The 18767-nt window shown below is 35.7% G+C and overlaps 1 protein-coding gene across 7 annotated transcripts in view; it reads left to right on the top strand.

Moving 5' to 3' along the window:
- Positions 1-1069: 1069 nt before the first annotated feature.
- The window catches only part of LOC105470866 (tumor protein p63), a 275494-nt gene continuing 257796 nt past the window's right edge, over positions 1070-18767 (top strand). For 2 of the 7 annotated variants that reach the window (XM_011723137.2, XM_011723134.2), the window contains exon 1: positions 9821-10113. In XM_011723137.2, coding sequence (XP_011721439.1) covers positions 10052-10113 — 62 coding nt within the window. In that variant the 5' untranslated portion in view covers positions 9821-10051. The other 5 variants (XM_011723138.2, XM_011723135.3, XM_011723136.3 and 2 more) reach the window with 4 other exon arrangements.

Genomic DNA, 18767 nt, shown 5'->3' with positions numbered 1-18767 from the left:
TGAAATGCAGTTGACCTAACTTGTCTATTTCCTAGGGTTTTCAGTAGTTATCTAAATAGGTAATGGACATAAAATATTTAGTAAGTGGCAAGCTATATAAAAATTCTGGTTTTGAAGATGCAATATAAAGAGGAGAGATCTTTGTTTTATTTACCTTTATTTTCCTAAATCCCGTCTCAACACCAGTCATACCACAGGCATTTAATTAATGTTATTTAATTGAGTGGATGGATTCAGGTTTGGGAGTTAGAGCTGGGTCCATTACAGGCCACGGTGTCTGATGGTTATTGCATCGTGTGATCGTAAGTTTGTTTCTTAAGCCGTCTGAGTCTTAGCTTCCTCAGGCATAAAATGGAGGTAACAACACCACATGTTCTAGCCATCTACTTCACAGACAGTTGAGATGTTGCAATGAGATAATGTCTGTGAAAGTGTTCCGTAAAATAAATCAAGATACAAAGTCTTGTTATTTTTAAGTCATTCTGATTTCTGAAATTTTTTTCCTAAGTAAATGATCTCTAGATTTGTACATTTCTTTTTTTTTTTTTTGAGACCAGAGTCTCGCTCTGTCTCCCAGGCTGGAGTGCAGTGGCGCGATCTCGGCTCACTGCAAGCTCCACCTCCCGGGTTCACGACATTCTCCTGCCTCAGCCTCCCGAGTAGCTGGGACTACAGGCGCGGCCACCTCGCCCAGCTATTTTTTTGTATTTTTTAGTAGAGTCGGGGTTTCACCGGGTTAGCCAGGATGGTCTCGATCTCCTGACCTCGTGATCCGCCCGTCTCGGCCTCCCAAAGTGCTGGGATTACAGGCTTGAGCCACCGCGCCCGGCCTCTACATTTCTTTTTAACTTTCAGTATGGCTAATTTTCAAAAAGGGAAATTGATCAGCGTCTCCAGCCCCTCTTTTGTGAGCTGTGTTCCATAGGTAAACACTGTATTTGGAGAAGCTACACCCCCAAAAGAAATCACTTTGCATAGCCTTTGAAATAAACACAGTAGGCTTTTGTTTTCTTGTCTCAATTTCTTCTCTTTGCCTTCCAGAAACTGGGGCTTTTATGACTTCCTGATGATCAGTCCCAAATCAGCAAGGCACAAATTTGTGAATTTATGTCTGAAAGAGAGGTTCAGCAACAGCTGTCTGATGGGTTCACACTAACCAAGGGAAGGTAAATAAGAATGCTTCATTTTATTATCTCCCACCTACACACACGCTTCATGAATACTATAAACATATTCTTACTGCATCAGTATTCGTCGGGTACCAGATATTTCAACCCAAAAGCCCAGCAGGCAAACTGATCATTTGTAACTTAGGGTCACAGCCATGCCGTAATTATCCTTTTGTCTATGAAGTTAAAGGTGATAAAAGGAAAAGAAAATCATTCTTGATTCTACTGGTATCTATTTGAGCACAGGAATTGGATTTTGTTGATCAGCCTGCTACGAATGGCCTCTAGCACACTGATGGGAACACAGAGGAAGCCCTAAAAGAATATTCACGTTGAATCCATTAATCAACTGTCAAATCAATGAGTGCTATGTAGTCTTGTGAGAGAATCATACTGAAACTCCACTAGAAATTTAGGTCTCATCACAACATCATGCATTGTAATGTATTTGCAATAAGCAGTCCAACAAATGCATTATAATCAGAGACCAGACACACTAAAGGCCAATTTATTTGGAAGACTCAGTATGTATTATCTTTCCCTTTTATTCTTTCAAAACCTGGAATGTGCTATGTATGACAGGAGTCAAAGCTATTATTGTGGATAAAAAACAAATAAATATAAATCCTCTGACACTGGCTGTTTAGAAGTTCACAGATAAATGCATGGCGCTTTAGCACAAGTGTAGACCTTCACATTATACCGTTTGCGAATAAATACTATCCTTGATTTTTGTCTTATTTTTCTTACCATTGTTGATTATGCTGAGTATTCATTTCCTCATATACCTACATATGTTTTTGAAATTATTTAGAAATCCATAGGTATGGTAAAAAGCATATATTAATGCCATGTACCATATTAACTGTTTTTAAGTGTACAGTTTCATAGCAGTAAATATATCTACATTCTTTTGCAGCAGATCACAGTAAATTTTTCACCTTGCAAACCTGAAACTCTACACTCATTATGCTACCACTCCTCATTACCCCGTCACCCCCGCCCCCATAACTTTACATATGTGTGGGTTTTTGATGTTATAAATATTTCATAAGCTAACTCAAATCATTTTAAAACAAAGTGATTTTATATAGATAGAATAATAGATGAATCATATGTCAATATAGCCTTTAAGAAGTTTATACTCATAAAATCACAGACTCATAGGGTTGAACAGAATCTTTAATATGACATATAACAGCCTTCCCTCCTGCAGCCCCAATCTAAGGCTTGATAGACATACTTGCTCTTTGCAGCACTACCATGTTTATTTTCCTACAAACACAAGAATAGTGATAAATTCTGTTTCATGCATTCTCATCATAAATAAGCATATACTATGTGGTGTATTTATAATTGCATATGCTGAGTAATAGACAGGGGGTTTTGATTAAATATTGATGATATTAATTTCTCCACTCACATTTTTCATGGTTGGTAAAAAGAGAAAAGCATTCACGTACTTCCCATGCCAATTACTGTAGGACATATTCATATTGTGATGTAGTCTCCAGCCATAGTTGAACCAACACACATGGGCAGGAGGCATGTTCTTGGAAGCCATTCTGTACCAGGATGAGTTGCAATAATTTAGCTATTTGTGAATGTAACTGAAAAACACATAAATGTATCTTCTCAAACCCAAACTAAAAGTATTCCCTGTTGAACTTGCTCTTAGCTGGACCCTAAACATCCCACAGCCACTCGATGATAGCTCTTTTGAGGTAAAAGGTAATGAAAGGAGCATTGGAGTAGAAATGGATAATAGTATTAAAATATTGCAGATACAATAGTTCACATTTGTCTATGTTACAATTTATGACAATGTAAACATATTGCTAAGCTACTTCCCTGGACCTCGGAAGGAACTCTGCAAATCTTGACATTTGAATGTTTAGAATCACAGTAAATCTGAAAGAAGGCCTGGGGAAAACCCGTTGGTAGGCTCTGAAAGGAGAGCAATTCCTGATATGATGCGCTGAGACGGACACAGCATCACTTTTATGGTATTTCTGCCAAAAGTGCTTTCAAACCTAAACTAACGTATTATCTACAAACCACTGCCTTGTAGTTTACAAAAATACCTCTGTCATGAAACACAAAGAAGACTGGGAAACTGTTCCTAATTAAAAGATACTAAAAAAAAAAAAAAAAAAGGACAACTGAATGCAACATATGATCCAAGATTTTTCCTTGCTATAAAGGAATTATTAAGACAATTGTCAAATATGAATAAGCAGTGTAGAATAGATATTTTATGGATATAATTTTTTAATTTCAATAATTGAACTGAGATCATGTCAGGTATTTCCTCATTTTAGGAAATACATGCTGAAACATTTAGAATAAAGGTGCGTCATATCTGCAACTGACAAATGGTTCAGGGAAAAACAAATCTGGGGAATGCCAAATAAGGACTTCCTGTGTTTCTTTCTTTATCTCTCACTCACGTGAGCTTTGAGCAAAGGAGGGGTGGGAGTGAGGAGCGGCCCCCACACAGCTGTTCAGGGATGTCTGGAAAAGAAGCCCACCCACATTGCTTCTGGACACTGGGTGTGACTTGGAGGGTATCAGGTTTGTCTGTTAAAGAAACTGCCAACCTCTTCCTGCCCCAATTGGCCTCTGTTCCCTTGCATGCCTTCTGAACAGAAGAGTGCCCCTTTCCTTGGGACACTCCCTTAAGGCATCTTCTTGACATTAACTTAACTATAAATGTTTATTTGACGAATTTCAGTGACCTGAAGAGAGATGGAGGTTAAATCAGAAGAAGCACATGGCTAAGGTTGCAATTCTCTTGCTTTTTCTTTGAATTAAAGTCATTTGAATACCATTCAGGTTACTTAAGTTCTAGGTCGAGCTTCTCTCCTGATCGATGTCAGACTGTAGCAAATATTGGGTCCAAAGTTGGAAAGGTTAGCAGACTCCTCCCCATGACAGAACTTTGGTTTCCACTCTACTAAAAGAGAGATTGTGTGGTTGGGCTGCAGCTGTGTACAGAAAAGGGTCATACAATCAAAAATCACCAAACTCAGCCTCTTCAATTTGAATGATGTTGGCGAACTTGCTCCACCACCTCCTATCCTTGAAGGTTCTTTCCTGCTCTCCACACTATAAATGCAGGATGACCTGGAAAGTCTAGGACCTGAGGTTCAGTTACCCTGACACAAAGGAATTCAGTTTCTCTGATCTCATAGTCACAGGCTGCCAGAGCTCTACGGAACATGCAAGATCATCTGCTTTAAGCCTCTTGCGGTGGCATCTGTTGTTTTCCACTGCCCTATACCTATTGCTCTTTCCTGGGTTAACAGAACCTTTATTTTCTTCTGAAAACTCTCTGCTAAGTCATGGTAGGGCTATCAATCTAGACGATCAGGCCTCTCCTGGCCAAACATGGCATCTTTCTTTTGGGAAGTTGAATCTTAAGCTGAATAGCTCAAGTTCAAAAAAAGCTGTTGAATCTGACTTATGCCTACAGTGGCGTTGTGAAGTGACTATTCATTCCTATTTCTTAAGCCCCTGAGTTTATCCTTGTTCCAGCCTTTTCCAAGATCTGCTTTTGTTTTTTTTTTCAACTGTCTCCTATTATCTGTGAATTTTCATATTTCTTTTCATACATTTTCATGTTTTGTTTGTTTGTGTGTTTTTTGGCTTTACGTAAGCAGAATCAGTTTCTATTGTTTATACCCAAGGAATCCTAATTGATACATCCTTCCCCTTTAAAAATAAAGCATCTAAGTCTCAAAGGGAGTAGGCTACCTGCCTAAGGCCTGGGAGTAAGTTAGTACCAGAGCTCATACTAACCAGGTTAGCCAACTTCTTTACACAATATTTGCTCTCTCCATCAGAGTTATAGCAGTCATGGAAGAAAGAAACTACTATTTTGCCAAAGACCTCAGGAGAACCAAGAACAAGTTCTGGGATATGTGATGATTGAGCTCTTAAAAAGTTTGTTGGACTTCTGGCCATAATTGTGTATCTAAGACCAGATTTCATTCTTAATAGCTAAACAAACAAACAAACAAACAAGAGCGATCCACAGGTTCAGCAGCTATAATAAGAATGAATTACTGATACAGTTGACAATATGAATGTAGCTCAGAAACAACAGCATCAATGAGCAAAAAAAAAAAAAAAAAAAAAAAAACAGAAAATCCAGACACAGAAGAATACACACCATATCCCTGCATTTATGTGATATTCTAGCATTGTATTGTCCAACATAGTAGCCAGTAGCCTCACATGGCTATTCAAATTTAAGTTGATTAAAATTAAGTGAGAATAAAAATTTAGCTCTTCAGTAACGTTAGCCACATGTAGCTAGTGGCTACCACATCAGATGGTGCAAATATAGATTATTTCCTTTAAAACAGAAAGTTCTATTGGAAAACCATGCTCTGGAAAATATACGTATAATCTACAACAACAAAAGGCAAGTCAGTGATTGCCTAAGGCCAGTGGTGAGGGGAGCCTGATTGCAAAGTGGTATTGACTGCAACGTGGTATAAGGAAAGTTTTGGGTAATAGAGATGTTGGAATCTTGATTGCGATGGAGGCTACGTGGTGTCTAATATATCACCTCCTCAAACTGAACACTTGGAATTGACAAATTTCATTGTATGTAAATTATATGTCAATAAAGTAACTCTAAGAGGTCAAGTGTTTTATGGAAATTATTTTTAATCAGTTGCAATACTTATTATGAGATGATTTTTGCAAATATATAAACATGTTATTCATCTACTGTGCAATATTTTTGCTAGTCCCTGACAACACAGAGGTGAATTAGAATAGCAAGCCTGCCCTCAAGCTGTTCACAATCCAGTACAGGAGATGAGTCTATTCAAAAATAGCTAGAATCCAGGAAGAAAGTTATAGGTGACCTTACACAAAAAAGTGCAGATATAATTATTTAGGACAGTAGAAGTGGGGAAGGTTTCTTTTATATGGAAAAAAAAGGGAGAATTTTTGGTCTTTGAAGGATGAGCAAGATGTGAATATGTGCAGATGGGGTTTTAAAACATTCCTGGTGGAGGGCAAAATATGATCCAAGGCACAAGAACAACCAGAAAAATATGCAACCTAGAGGAAAGTGCATGAAGGAGAGCAGTTGTAAAATAATTTTCATGGATGTAAGTGAGAAGAATTTGTATCTAGACACCTGAGTTTGGCAGAGTGCATGTTCTTGGGTCCTAGGAGTCAAGAAGTACAAGTGTCCCTTTCTCCTACATTATGCTCGGTGGTCCAAGTCCAAAACACCTTTCCTTCCTTAAGTACTTTCTTCTCCCCTCCATACAAATCTAAAGTCTTCACGAACATCATTTAAACAGGCAGGTCATGGTCAGAAAGGCAATTACTTTTCCTAGACTTCTATGTACATTATTATGTTACAATCTCTGCCTGAAAGACTCAAAGTCTTGGGAAAGCTTCCACCTTCCACACCAAAGATATAATTTATGCATTTGCATAGTAACCTTAGTCCCCTAAGAGAAGAAAGATAAAATATAAATATAAGAGGCAATTATGGTAATTATAATAAAATTGCCACTCATTTTTCACTTGATCATGTATGGTTGTGTGCTATTGATGTTCTGTTGAATTCTAGAGAGTTTGCCTCTTTTTTCTTGGTCAACTCTCTCCATTTGTTTCCATAATGCAATAGGAGCCAATCTGTTTCATAATCATTTATTTAAAATCTGTTGCCATTTAATTTCTGTCCCTCTTAGCTTAGCAAATTTAGGATTTTTAAATAACAACTATTGAAATCATGACATACGTTTAAATGATATTATTTAAATAAGTTAGGCTAGAATCCTTTTAAATTAAAAAGAAATAGATGAGTGCAGTGGCTCATGCCTGTAATCCCAACACTTTGGGAAGCCAAGTCGGGAGGATAGCTTGAGTCCAGGAGTTTGAGATCAGCCAGGGCAACATAGCAAGACCCCATATCTAACAAAACAAAACAAAACAAAATTACCTGGGTATGGTTGTGCTCACCTGTAGTCCAAGTTATACAGGAAGCTGAGGCAGAAGGATCACTTGAGCCTGTGAGGTTGAGGCTGCAGTGATCTGTGATCATGCCACTGCACTCAGTCTGGATGACAGTGCGAGAAGCCGTCTCAAAAATAATAAATAAATAAATAAATAATAACTTTTAAAAAGCAAAAATTAATTAAATTTAAAAAACACAACACACTAGAGATGTTTGCAGATTGATTATTTGGGAGTCTGTATCCCTGGAAGTTAATGTAAAATATTTAGAATATATGGTGAAACCCCGTCTCTACTAAAAATACAAAAAAATTAGCCGGGCGTGGTGGCCGGCGCCTGTAGTCTCACCTTCTCGGGAGGCTGAGGCAGGAGAATGGCATGAACCCGGGAGGCGGCGGAGCTTGCAGTGAGAGGAGATCGCACCACTGCACTCCAGCCTGGGCGACAGAGTGAGACTCTGTCTCATTTATTATATATATATATATTAAATATATAAATATATAATATAAATATATAAATATATAAATATATAAATATATAAATATATATTAAATATATAAATAAATATATATATTTATTATATATATAATATATTAAATATATATAATATATATATTAAATATATAAATAAATATATATATATAATAAATATATATATATTTATTATATATATATAATAAATATATATATATTTAATATATATATTATTTATTATATATATAATAAATAATAAATATATTTATTTATTTATTATAAATAAATTTATAATTTATAAATAAATTTATAAATATAATTTATAAATTTATAAATAAATTTATAATAAATATAATATATATTTATTATATATATATTATTTATTATATATATATAATAAATATATATATATATTTAGAAGAGTTCTTCCTCATTTCCTAGGGATGTCAAATTGTAAATATCAGACCTGGAACGAACACTAGGGCTCGACACTCCAAAGTATGGTCCAAGGACCAGCAGCATCAAGTAACCTGGGAACGTGTTAGAAATGCAGAGTCTCAGGTCTCACCCCAGACCTACTGAACCAGAATCTGCATTAACCAGATTTCTAGGTGCCTCACAGGCACATTAAAACTTGAGAAGTTCTGCACTAGAAATCATCAGTCCACCTTTCATTATAAATGGAATCACTTGGCTGTGGTCACAGGAAACTGATTATTTTTAATTTCAGAACCTTATATTTAGGTCATCTGTATTTGCTAATAGCAGAGAAGAAAGCCAAACTCTTTAACTCCAATTAACAAATCTATAATTAATTAGTTAAATAATCTTCCCTTTTAGTTTTACATTTTGTGGAGCAAGCTGTTTGATTTGGCTGGGGTTGAGGCTGGCCTGTTTGTGAATTTCACAATTCACAGATGTTAGCTGCTCTCGGGCTAAGTAAAGGAAGAGAATGTCAAGTTTTAAATAGCTTCTCCCTTCCATCCTGGCTGAAGCAACAAATAAAATATTTTTATGAAACACATTTTGAGTCAGATTTACTTACAGGGAAATGTGAAATTTCTCTGAAACGGCTTTAGCTTGTCTCACAACTTTGACATTTACTGATGTCACCTGTTTACAGGTGTGTCCTGTGATTAGGCAGTGAATGGAAGATATGAACTTGCCATGTTAGTGACCATTAGATACACAGAGTGTTTTTTTTTCCCTCCTGTTGGAGTCTATCCTAATTTAACGTCTGAATCATATTTCATTCAATTTCCAAATCCACAAAACCAGGATAAGTTTACAGCCCATATTCAGAAAGGAAATAAACTATTTTGTATGTAGACTTTCCTGGTATTATACTGATTTGGGAATATATGAACAATCTTATGATTTCCTTTCTAAGTAGGTCAAGTCAAAGCAAAACCAAAAACAGCAAAAATTGTAAGACATAAAGAAGAGAGTGGAGCCAACTGATAGAGATTAAAATAAACTAGAATATTTTTATTAACAGGCAGTTTGAAATAATTTGTGCATTTCAAAATATTCTACAATAATATATTATTTCCCATTTTAATATCTTTAAGAAAATTACTATAGTATATGTAAGTATATGTGCATGTGTTTGAGGTAGGATATTTAACTCAATAAAGGTTATTTTCTTTTATTCGGGCCAGGCAAAACTTCTAAGGGGATGTGAAAGGGCTATCTCTTTCTCTTAGCCGAGAGGAAGAGTGAGTTCTAAGTTAAATATAATCAAGGAATTTCCCTGTCTTTGCTATTTGAGATTGTGACCACAACAGGCGGTTGGCTGAAAGGGAAACTGAAGGGTGGGGAGGGAGGGAAATAGATGAAAAAAACAAAACAAAACAAAACTTCCCTAAGCAGCTCTACAAAACATTTTAGCCCCAGAAATAGTCACAGAAATCCTCAAATCAAATCAGTATCCAGATACAGGGAAGTGTTATGTAGCTGGAGCAGGGTGGACACTCATCGGCTCAGTTCGGTTACAAAAGTCCAGGCTGCTGAAATTAAACTCTGATGCCATTCATGCCAGCATCCAATCACGACAGAGATCAGAAGTTCAGAGATGCCTCCAGCTCCAAACTGCCAACAACAAGTGTGGCTACTATACGTCAAGGACTCTGAAGCCGTGAGAGAGGGGGAAGAACAACATTAGAGAGGATGCCCAGCTGGTAAGAATCGAGCCTTTATGAAGTTTTAGTCACTTGATGGATCTCATTGGCTAAACTCAAGAAACGCTCCGCCTCTTTGCAAATATGTGTGAAGGGGAGAAGTGCCTAAACTTCTATGTCTGATAGCATTTGACCCTATTGCTTTTAGCCTCCCGGCTTTATATCTATATATACACAGGTGTATGTGTATATTTTATGTAATTGGTCTCCATTTGTTGACATCAAAGACAGTTGAAGGAAATGAATTTTGAAACTTCACGGTGTGCCACCCTACAGTACTGCCCTGACCCTTACATCCAGCGGTGAGTTTAAATGTGACATAACTTCTCTCAAAACTTAATTGAAGTGCCTTGTGTATTATGAATGTTTCAGCTGTGTACAAAGAACAATTCCTCCTTGTTTAGTGAGCACAGTGATATTATTTTGGACTTTCTGTGGACTTAAAGTGGTCTGTGGGCATATTTTCTAAATGTCTTTTTTGGTTGATATCTGGATCTACAAAGTGAAAAAATTTGAAGCTAATCTTCCCATTTTAAAAAATTATCACACCATTTAAGAATGTTTAAAATATATTATTTGCCTTGTTCAGCACCTACTCACTCAATAAGAATTTCACTGGGCAGGGATATAAAAATATATGGATAATCTTCAAGTCAAAATAAACACCAAATAATTTTGATTTATACATTAAGAAATGGATAACTAGCCATTGTTGTACCAAAAAGATTGTGGCTTGTCATGGTGTTTTCTAAGGAATATTTTTTTTATATGTTTGATAACGAATATCTTTTAACAAATCTGACTTTTAAAGCCTGTGATTGTAGTAAATTTTATTTAGAAACATTTGCCTAGTACCAAGAGAGAATATTAGTGAGGGTGCACAATTGTGTGTGTATGTGCTTCAAATTAGACTTTGCTATTTTTAAACTGGTAAATGAAATCTGAACAGTGTTTTTCCAGTCATAAAGTTATGGGAGATATTCAAGTCATATGTAGCAATGTGATGTTGCTAGTTTGTACAGCATGAGATTTCGTACTTTATTTTATAAGACAAATGAGATAGGTCCTTTGCGTGTTGAAAATGATGGGGTTACAAAGGGTTAACTGGTCATTTACCACCTGTGTCTGTTGGAGCTGGATACAAGAAGCAGATTCTGTTCTCTCTGGGCAGGACTCACTTACTGTAGACTAGCAGAGTATGAAAGATGTATGATCTTCTTTCATTAACATGATTTGCCACCATGTAGAACACTAATGTGGGATATGTAGACTGTTTCTCTTCCTGTGAGGTTTGTGATGGGTTGTGTGAGAAGGCAGAAGAGAAAGAGCAAGGCAGAGAAGTAAATGAAATAGAGGAGAGAAAAAGAAAAGGGTGCAAAAAGAGAGAGGGGAAGCAAGCTTGGGGTCTCCAGGGCTTCAATGGAAAAATGGTGGTGGTGGCTTGATTTGTGTCTTGCTGTTTGCCGCGAACAACGATATTAGCAAAAAATGAATGGCTCTAGAATTTATGTTCTTGTATTACGTGAAAATTAGATTTAGCTGGAGTTGGGGATTGGGTTGATTAAAAAGAAAAACACCAAAGGTTTTTCTGGTTCTCAAAATTGTTTCTAATCGCAAAATTATCTATTCCATTACACATCATTGGAAATAATAGTTCTAAGAACGTAATTGTGATGAAACAGTAATTGTGTAATACTGCTCTTTAGGGCATCTCTCCTAAAGTAGGTGCTTGGATCCAGGGAAGCTTTAGAAGAAACTTCCTTCTATTGACTAATAACCCACACTTCAATCCTGCATACATCTCTGGAAGCATTTCTAATGATTAATAAGAGAGGCCTATAAATATAAAGAAATAGAGAAAATACTTTTTATATTACCTTGATGATCTCTTAGTTCATGGAGCAAATGTCATCTCAGTTTTTGACATACTGTAACATTCTAAGCAATCATAGTATTTTTGTTTTTTTTTTTTTTAACCTTTATTTTAAGTTCAAGGGTACAAGAGCAAGTTTGTTACACAGGTAAACTTGTGTCATAGGGGTTCGTTGTACAGATTATTTTATCACTCAGGTACTAAGCCTAGTACCCATTAGTTATTTTTCCTGATCCTCTCCCTCCTCCCACCTTCCAGCCTCTGAAAGGCCCCAGTGCATGTTGTTCCCCTCTATGTGTCCATGTGTTCTCATCATTTAGCTCCCACTTACACGTGAGAACATACGGTATTTGGTTTTCTCCTCCTGTGTTAGTTTGCTGAGGATAATGGCCTCCAGCTCCATCTAAATTCCTGCAGAGGACATGATCTCATTCTTTTTTATGGCTGCATAGTATTTTTAAGTAGTTTTAATTTTTCCTAGAATGCCCTGGGCTTTGATCATGGTGCTTGATACTTTTGGGGAAGGGAGGGGGTCATGTTGAGAAGCTGTGAGACTATGGTTCAGGATGGCCAGGGAGCAATTATTTGCCTAATAATTTTAGGCAAGAATATGTACTTCTCATTTGTAATGCAAGCTTAACCAGCAAAAACATTAAGGTGGTGAAACGTAGCTCTTACTAAGTATCTGCTCTGTGGAAGGCATTGCAAATACAAAAATGAATTAGATGTGACTGTTACATTCATTTATTTAACGTTACAGTACTTATATATTTAATCTGAAATATATTTTCCTCAAATATTTTAACTGTTTGTCATATATTTTAAGGACTGAATTATTACTATTTTCCAACTTTTACTACTTAGTGAATAAATGAGTAAGTGAAATATCACTAAAGGAATTAGTATGATAGTGTATATTGTCGAAACAAGGATCAAACAATATTTTCTTTGATACCTCATGAGTGAATGGGTTTGACCTGATTTTTCTAAGCAGACAACCGTTGTAGTTCTCAGTTTACAAAAGCTATTTTAAGAAAGACCAAATTTAATCATTCCATAATCATAGTCATCTACATAGTTAAATTTGTCTTTACTGACCTTGTGTTTAGCAAAAGTCATGAAAGATAATTTTTTAAAGAAAGAACAGGGTATCTTGATATTTTTAACTCCAAGCTACCTTAATTTATGAATTCCCTTACAGAACAGAAAAAAATGGCAGATGTTATCTTTTATTACGAAATGTTAATGCCATTCCAAAAAAAGTGTTTAAATGCATGTTTCAGAGGACGATGGTCATCATTCTCTCAGTTAAAATTGGGACTTCGTCCTCTGTTTTTTTCCTTTTCACTTAAACATATTAGCGTGTTGAACATTTAGTTGTGCCTTGATGACAATGCTAATTTACTTTAGTCTTTGCAGAAACTTTTCTGAAAACCAAAAAGGCAGTTAACACCTTAGAGCTGATTAAGTTCCCCTTCTGATAATATTAACAATACCAAGAGGAAAAAAAGTTGGATAAAATCACATTACCATTTGATTACTAACTTAATTTTTAAAATATTGATGTATAGATAAAATTATAAAAGTTCAATAAATAAGTCAATGGGTTAGTTACCTTTAATTTATGAATAGAAACTTGTACAAAATAAATTGTTTGTTGTTTATTTTTATTAGGTGAATATTGAAAATGAATCTAAAATTTAGCACTTCAGAAGATACATCCTTGTTAACGTGTTGTTTGGGCTAAAACTTGGGCAATTTTCCATTCTTTAATTTCTAGAATTTCCATATACTTTGTACAATTTATTTTTTAACAAAGTAATTTTAATAGATTAAATTTTCAAAGTATTTTTACAAAAAATAAACCAGTTAAAATGGTAAACATGAATCGAAATTAAATTTTGAAATTATGTGGTAACTGAGGGCTAAAAATTAGAGAAAAGTAAACATCATTTCAATTTGAACCACCAGTAAAATATTTTGTATTATTTTTTCTTAGTCATTCCAAAGAGGCATCAAACTATTAAAATACTCTGTGGATAATAAGAAGTGTTTTTTGTGTGAATTACATATTTGTTGTGAATTGTACTCTTTACTGGCTTAAAGGTCAACTTTATTAGCTGTACTTTCTAAATATATCCCAAAAGGAAGAGTGATGACAATGAACTTATAGTGGAAGATCCTTTCATTTGTAAGATAAAATCACCTAAAGGCAGATGCAGTTCTGTGTTGGGAGTCCTTCACTTGCTCCTCCACATCTGTTCTTTTTCTTTCTTGTTCTTTTCCTCAAGAAGCTGCTTCCTGATAATTGCATTAACAGGTCTTTTCTTCTCCGGTTTCCTGTTGAATTCAACGAGTGGCAATCTCCTGCAGGAGAGTGAAGTTGGAATATTAGCTTCCCTGGCTGACTCCCTCTTGGTTTTTGGCTAAAGGTTGCAGATCCTCTCAGAGGCCCTTGCTGCAGGTCCAAGTCCCCTGACTTTGAGTAGTTTATTCCCTCCCTTTCCTTTTCTTCAAGCTTGGGAGGGGTAACCATTTCCAGCCATTGCTAATTCTAGGGAGCCACATCATATTCCTTACTCTTCATTAAACTTTCTTCAATTTCCTTTTTTCTTGCCAGTATCATGCTTTTTTTCCTGCCAGGATCGTGACGACTACACTCATTAAAAAAGTATGCCGTGATGTTGTTTATGTACACATGAAGATTTCCAAAATAATTGATATAGCAATTAATAATATAACAATTTTTGATATAAGGTAAATGATGTATCCATCCATTTTAATGAGCACACTGGCTTTTAGCCATCTCTGTAATCACCAAGTTTCTCTGACTGAAAGGAATGAGCCAGCACGCTACAGTCTGCATATGTTGTTTATACACAGTTGTTTATACACACTTATAAAGAAATATTAAGTTACAGTTTATCTTCAGGATCTAACATATCTATCAGTTGTAATCAAGAAAAAATTCTTCAGTATCTAATGGATAAGCTTCAAAATATATTTATGGCCAACTGTGGTTAGCTAAAAGCATAATGCTGATAGTTTTCCGTGTGCTGCATCTAAGCGGTGAGTGCATTTCAATAGCAGAGAGTCGCATTAGCAGAGTGCACATAGGATTTGCAAGAGATCTGAATTGTAGTAAGTAAACTCCACCACTAAATGATTATGTGACCTTCATGGAATCACTTAAGCTATCTAAATCAGAGTTCCTCATGAGTTAAGTAGGGATGAAAACCTCTCATTTACTGTTCACTACTAGAACTTTGAGAAATAAACTCAACTCAACTCTGAAATACACCCCCTTAGTGTATGGTAAGTTCTCACCTAACGTTATTGATAGGTTCTTGGAGATTGTGATTTTAAGCAAAACAGTGTGTAATTAATGAAACCAATTTTACCGTAGGCTAATTGATACAAACAACAGTTAAGTTTCTATGGCATATTTCGGGTCACAAAACCGTCACCAATCTTCTAAATATAGACCCCCAAGATTTCTAATATTAAACATTAAGATAAATGTGAGCTACACATATATTTAAGAAAGATTAATACAAAGAAGTAAGATAATTATTTACCCAATTTTTGGTGAATCAATGAGTGATGGTCATAGTGGTAGTATGTTAAATCAAGGAATAAATCTTCACAAAGCAAAAATTGTAAGGAGCACCCCCTACCACCACACAATTCCAAAGCAAATAAAAATATAGTAGGCTTGCTGGGCACTTTTCGACTGCATCATTTATCATCATGTATTTTATGATTATCATATACTTTGTGAATTTTTATTTTACGATGATGTATATTCATTCATTTAATTATTTTCCAACCTGCTTATTCCAGTTCAGGATCTCAGTGCCAGAGCCTATCTCAGTAGCTCAGGGTGGAAGGTAGAAACCAACCCTAGACTGGATGCTATTGCATTGCAGGACACACACACACACACACACACTCACTCACAATGGGGCAATTTAGACACACCAACGAACCTAATGTGTGTATCTTTGAAATGTGGGAGGAAACAGGAGTACCTGGAAAATCCGTGTAGACATGAAGAGAACACAAAAACTCCACATAGACAGTGACCCCAGTTGGGAGCTGATTTCTTTTTTTCTCATCAGCGTTATATGGAAAAGATGTTAAACAAAACATTTTCCATGACCTGCTGTATTGTTCAGTTCTACTATCATATTATGTGTACAGTGTGCCAGTAAACTGGAGCTGCCTTCCAACAATTGTGTTTTCATGTAAGCATACCTCGAGTTCCACTTTATATCAACTTTCAGAAGAAAGATAATTTGGGGTCTTGACATTATCTTGGCTTGTCCCCCTCAGTTCTTATACTTTAGAATTAAGGAATCTGAATCCCAGAGTGGTTCAGTGAATTGTCCAAGATCACACAGCAAAAACAGTAACAGAACCAGGATGATAATTCAAGTCTCTTGACTACCAGTTCAAAGCTCTCTTTAACACAAAACATAGCATTATATTAGATTTGTATAAAATTTTGTAGTTGACAAAATGTTTCCCAATACATTGCACATCTGACCTACCTGGGAGACAGGCAGAATAATAGTCTCTAAAGATAGCCACATCCTAATCCTCAGAACCTGTGAATATGTTGTTACACGGCAAAGCAGAATTAAGGTTGTAGATGGAATTAAGGCTGCTAATCAACTGACTTCAAAACAGGTGGAATAACTCAGATTATCCCTGTGGGCACCACGTAATCACAAGAAAGCAGAAGGTAGAAGAGTCAAAGTGATGTGTTGTTAAAAAAAAGACTTGACAGGCTATTGCTGGTTTTAAAGGTGGAAGTGGGTCAGGAGCCAAGGAAGTTGGAAAGGGCAAGGAAACTGAATTTCTCCTACAGTCTCCAAAAGCAACGAAGTCCTGCCAACACCTTGCTCTCAGCTCTGGGAGACCCACATCAGGCTCTTGATCTACAGAACTGTAAGATACTAAATTTGTGCTAGTTTAAGCCAGTAAATTTGTGGTAACTTGTCATGGCAGCAATAGGAAACTAATCCACCAAGGTAGAAATTGTTATCCCCAAATTGTAGATATGGACACTAGAAAACTGAGTTTTGTTTTGATGCGTTTAACTAAACTGTTCCATGAATTTATTATGTTTTTATGGTGCAAAGTGGAGAAGGTAGAATATATGAGTGAAATACAATCCTAGACCTCAGGGAATCCAAGGTAAAAGTAACTGTATAGAAATAATGCAAGGTACAAGGTGGGGTTGAAAAACACTGGACTAGCTAGCCTGGGGACTGCAGATGCAAGCATCTGCTCTTGAGGCAGTAAATTGAAACAGTGATTTTTATTACTAGTTTCTGTTAAAGTTCCTCAAGCTCTTTTACACGGAGATATATCTGACTCTTAGATGGCAGCTCTAAAATTTTGAAGGCGAAATTTAGATCCAGGAAACACAGGCATGCACGTACTCACTTCTGATGTCAGGTATTGAGAGGGCTTGGGTGGAGCCTTGGAAACGCACTGTAAACTATAAACAAACAATTTTGATTCAGGTGGTTATCAGACCACACGTGGAGAAATAGTTCTACACTTTTTGGTGTTGTAAGGTTCTCAGTTAATTTGGGGTTTGAGATTACATCGATGCCTCTCTCTGAGAAATCGGGAGCCAAAGGAATGAATGCAAGGTCAGCATTTTTATCAGACATTTCAGATGATTCATTTGTTTGCACACCCAATTTTGAAAACCACTACCTACAGTGAGGCAAACTTAGACCCAATGCCCCAATACACGCTCATAAAAAGGTAACCAGAGATACTGAAAAACAGAGACACATGCTCCCAAAGAAAGACTTCACGTTCTCACTTTATTTCAAAGCCAAATAGATTGTAAGATTAAAGTGACAATTTTCAACCTCTGTTTCAGGACAAGAGAGCCAAGTTTCTGATTAGCTATTTTGAAGCTCAAATTTGTCCTGACAGGGTTTCTATCTCTTTAAATAATTCACCAAGGAAAAAATCCTCAAGCAACAAGTGATGGATGGATAAAACACTGTAATTACGATCAAAGTGCACAGACTCCATCTATGTAATTACACACTTCCCAACCTCTGGAAGCCACTTTGTTCCATCTAAAATAGAATGAGAAATGGACATAGGTGATGTGTACTTATTGGTTAGTCAAGGTTTTGGAAATGACAGTTATTAACATGTGTGTTTTACCATAAACCGTAATATTTGGGGGATCACTTAGATTGTGGGAATTAATTCTCACTCCATCCTTATTCTTATTTTTATTGTTTGCCTTCCATTCTCTACTTTATCTGACTCTCTTATGATAAATTAGATTATTTGAAGTTCAGAATGAAATCATTAAGCTTAGAAGAATAAATTTCAGGGTTCAAAATCTCTTGCCACTTTCAAATTTCCAGTTCTTTTTTCTTTTGTTACAAATGGGTGAACCTAATCTGTTAAATTGAACAGCAAACACTCATTCTCAAATTCCATTAGCTCAGGGAGGTTTCTCATAATTGAGGGCAAAACCAGTATCTTAATAATGTTAAGACTGAGAAAGCATTTTGAGTCAAGAAATACAAAATTGAACCTAGAGTGATTATTTAGTCAGTCATTTGACTAGCTAGATGTTTAATCTTTTTAAACAGATGTTGATTTATCATGGGAATAAATAATGGAACATATACAAATATATAATAGTGAACTATATGAACTCTTTCTTTTAAAGTCAAGTATGTCATGCCTTAAGACTGTTGACTGCATTTAACTTAACCAACAAATGCTGACATTTTATCAATGTGTTCAATTTTTAAAACATCAAACTTTAAATATTTTTTTTGAAATTCATCCTTAGCTTTTCTTTCTTCTTTATTTTCTGACTCAAAGAAACTTCTGTTTTTGCACTTGAATTTAATAGTGTCATTTACTTCTTAACTACATAAACAATGAATATATTATTCATTAAAGCTTTCAATGAAGAAATATACTTTCTTCCAACTTTTCCATGACACTGCAACTGCCTCTATATAAAAAGTCTTAATAAGATGTATTTTTCTGTTTTATTATTTTCCTTTTAACACTTTTGTTATC

This window comes from Macaca nemestrina, chromosome 2 (genome assembly GCF_043159975.1).
Source record: "Macaca nemestrina isolate mMacNem1 chromosome 2, mMacNem.hap1, whole genome shotgun sequence".
Taxonomy (NCBI): Eukaryota; Metazoa; Chordata; class Mammalia; order Primates; family Cercopithecidae; genus Macaca; species Macaca nemestrina.
This window is presented reverse-complemented; position numbering and strand designations above follow the sequence as displayed.